Source organism: Humulus lupulus, chromosome 6 (genome assembly GCF_963169125.1).
Source record: "Humulus lupulus chromosome 6, drHumLupu1.1, whole genome shotgun sequence".
Lineage (NCBI taxonomy): Eukaryota > Viridiplantae > Streptophyta > Magnoliopsida > Rosales > Cannabaceae > Humulus > Humulus lupulus.
Window position 1 is genome coordinate 217,402,205 of NC_084798.1, and position 3,510 is coordinate 217,405,714.

Sequence of the window (3,510 nt, forward strand, 5' to 3'; positions counted from 1 at the left end):
TAAAGCCAAGACAAACTCTGAACTCTTTAATATTGAAATCTGAACACTGAAAAATGATCTTCATTATGAACAATCATTATTCAATACAATAATCAGAAAACAAACCAGCAAAATAAAAAAACAGAAAGCAAACAAATTCTGTAGTCTGAGAGCATAGCATTAACTAAAATAACTGTACAACCTGAAAACCAAACATGTACTAGATCAGAAAACAGGACAACCCTCCATAACAACACCAGGAGCAGTGGGGCACTTGGCCAAAGGACAATGATCATCAGCCTCCAAACCCCACCAATTTGGGCCAAAGACATCATAGGATTGAAGAGTGAAGTAGAGAAGGATTCCCATGAAAGCAACACCAGCATCAAGAGCAGCTGATAAGATGTAGTTATGCCTTGCCCACCAACCCTTGTACCTTTTGTAGACATAGAAATTGAAGAAGATACCAACAGCTCCCCATGTGATGTAGTTGACAGCTCTAGCTGGTGGCATTGACCCTGTTGCACCAAGGATGATGGGCATGTTTATCAGCAGCAGCCACTTCTGGTTGGGGTACTTGCGAGACAGAATCCAGACTGGGACCGGTGCGAGTAAGCCAATGAGGAAAAACCAGTTCATTTCTGGGTAGACACCTTGTTTGGTGAACATTCTGAGTGGTCCAACTACTCCCCATATGATTGAGGCATTGTAGAAAACATCATCACCAGGACAAGTCCATGGACTTCCATCAGGTAACAAGTCTGTATCGCAAATATGATCGACGGTTGAGAGCAGCCACCATGCTGTGCCAAAGTAGACACTTGAGCCAATGACTGTGCCAACTAGCTGAAAGAGTAAGAATTTGGATCATATTAGACCAAAAAAAAGACATGAATATTCATACTAATTGGCTGTTAAGAAGTGTTGGTACCTGAACTAAGAACATGGATTTTGGTGGGATTTTCATGTAATGGCCTAATTTGAAGTCACCAAGGAACATGAGAGCTTGTGTCATGCTGATATAGCCATAGGTCTTAAAGGCCACATTGGCTAAAGGTCTACCAGGGTATATGTAACCAATGATCAACTCTGTAATGACATTAAGCCCTGGTTGCTGCACATTCATAAAGACAATTTAACAAGTTAAATACAAAGTCAAAATCCCATATTTAGTTTTTTACAAGTTAAGAGTTTGGACTTGAGTTTACCATGTTTGTTGTGGCTTGAATAATCCCAATTGGTAAAGTGAAGAAAAAAGCAATTCCACAAGCCATTAGAAGACCCCACCAAGGAAGTTGAAGCTGTTTACCAAAACCTTCACAAGCAAATATTGAAAGAGCAAATGTGATGATCAAGATGGAATAAAACCACCAATCAGGGACTGCATCATAGTTCTGCATCAATCTTGAGTGTATATCAGTAGCTTTCTTAGCTTTTTCAGCTGTTGTCTTGCTCCACATAGTCCAAATTGTCCTGTTTTAAGACCAAAAAGAAATGAGAAACATGGCATTGTGCACAAAAGAAACTAATACAAATGGGTTGTTCTATTTGATACTTACTTTCCATGGAAGAGAGCAACATGTGAAATAGTAGCCATTAAAGTAGCGAAACTCAACCCATAACTGAGGGCAAAGAAGACACTCAAATAGAGTTTGCTGTAACTGTTATAAGAATTAAGGTCAATGTGGAAAGTCTTCTCATTTAATATTCTGGAAATGTTGAAGGGTTGGCCGGTTGAGTCAAAAGTATGGGAAGAAATGATTGGGAACTTCTTGGCTTCATACCAGTTAGACCAATAAGCAATGGGATTAACCACATAAACAAACAAGAAGAAGCCTACTAAGATGTTAATGATAGCGAATCCCGGTGTGGCTAAAGGACTGCCAAGAAACCCTGCAACTGTGGACCAATCAAGGCCAAATGAGCCAACTCCAAGGCCTTTGAAACCAGAACCAATCTGCTGTGCTGTTACAGACTTCTTCCATATCAAACAGACAAGGGAAATTGTTGATATTGAAGGGAAAAGATAGGCTGGAACGGTGTAGTATGCAAAGCTTGATATGAAAATCAAGAAGAAGAATTGCAGCCTTGTGTGTCCACCCTTTGGTCTCTTTTCATTTTCATGCAATGCCCTGGTTCAAATAATTGAAAATTTCCATAAAAAAAAGTACTGTCAAATCATTGAAACTCATAAAAACAGGGGAATATGAATACCCTAACATAATAATAATAATAATGATGAAAAAAGAGAGAATGTACCTGAATAGAGAGACCTGGACAAGATTTGCAGGCCACCACATGTATGGAGAGTCAACAAGGTACCTTCTGAACAAACCAGCCCAACCATATCCAAGCATCTATAAAATCAAAATTCAAAAACATTTAACAAATTTAGACAAAACCCCATTTCACATCAAACCCTTAAATTGAAAAAAAAAAACCTATCAGAACCTGAGTGGTTTGGGATAGAAGAAAGGCAGCAACAGGATGAAGACTCCTTCTGTAAAATGCCTTGACAATTGTGATGATACTAACTGCATAAACACCATTGGCACCAGAATTGGCAAAGATGGTGATAAGCACATGCTCTTTGAGATTAAAAGGGCCTGGATTGAGCGAAAAGGACCAGCCAGTCAGAGGTATGGTGACGGCCTTTTTGGGTAGTGTTGCAGCCATCAACTTCCCAATTGGGAGAACAAGAATCTGAGCAGAAACAGATGAGACATAGAGCTGGTTCTGACGGTAACCGAAGAACTGGTTCACAAAAGCCAGAAGAACACACGACAATATGCCGAGAAACCATGTTCTGAATGTCAAAGCAGGCAAAGAAGGATCATCATAGGTTGAAACCGTCAACCTAACTTGCTCAATGGGGCTCTCTTCTGCTGCCGCCTCTCCATCCTCACCTGCACAAAACGACACCAATTTCATCAGCCTTTTCCATGTCGTTTTTCTATATCATAAACAATGCATACATATATATATATATATATATTTATACCAGTTACGTCGATGTGAGAATGAGGCTGAGGCTGAGACTGGTGACCTCCATCATCGACGTAACCTGTCATCTTCTCAGATTCTTGATTCACAACAAGGAAGAGATCCCTTTTGTCCTCCTTAAAAAATGTTGCTTATACACATATATATATATAGATCTATACAGTTGTCATGTATATATATATATATAAAAAAATATATATATAAATAAGAGAGAGAGAAAGAGCAGGAGGAGGACGGTTGGTTTTTTTTTTGTTTTCTTAGTACGCAAATGTTAGCACAGTTACATATTACAGAGTGTCATATTCATGTATTTATGTATTTATATGCTATAATAATAAATATATTGAAAATTGTCATTAAATTTTTCCCTTTGAGAAAACGATATTTTCCCCTATATTATATTGGTCAATGCACCTATCTCTCTATATTTAGCTCTTCAGTTGAACTTGAATATTTAAAACTTTATTGCATTTAATGAATTTTGTATGCATTTCAGTACAGATTCTTAGCTATATTTGTTATATATAC

The 3,510-nt window shown here is 38.1% G+C and overlaps 1 protein-coding gene across 1 annotated transcript; it reads right to left on the minus strand.

Moving 5' to 3' along the window:
• Positions 1–3,209, minus strand: LOC133783324 (oligopeptide transporter 1-like). Its single transcript, XM_062222921.1, has 7 exons — positions 2,981–3,209; positions 2,431–2,885; positions 2,239–2,336; positions 1,539–2,111; positions 1,188–1,452; positions 911–1,093; positions 1–825 (listed from the first exon to the last, which is right to left on the minus strand). The coding sequence occupies exons 1-7, from the start codon at positions 3,048–3,050 to the stop codon at positions 205–207; spliced, it is 2,265 nt and encodes a 754-aa protein (XP_062078905.1). The 5' UTR covers positions 3,051–3,209; the 3' UTR covers positions 1–204.
• Positions 3,210–3,510: the final 301 nt, after the last annotated feature.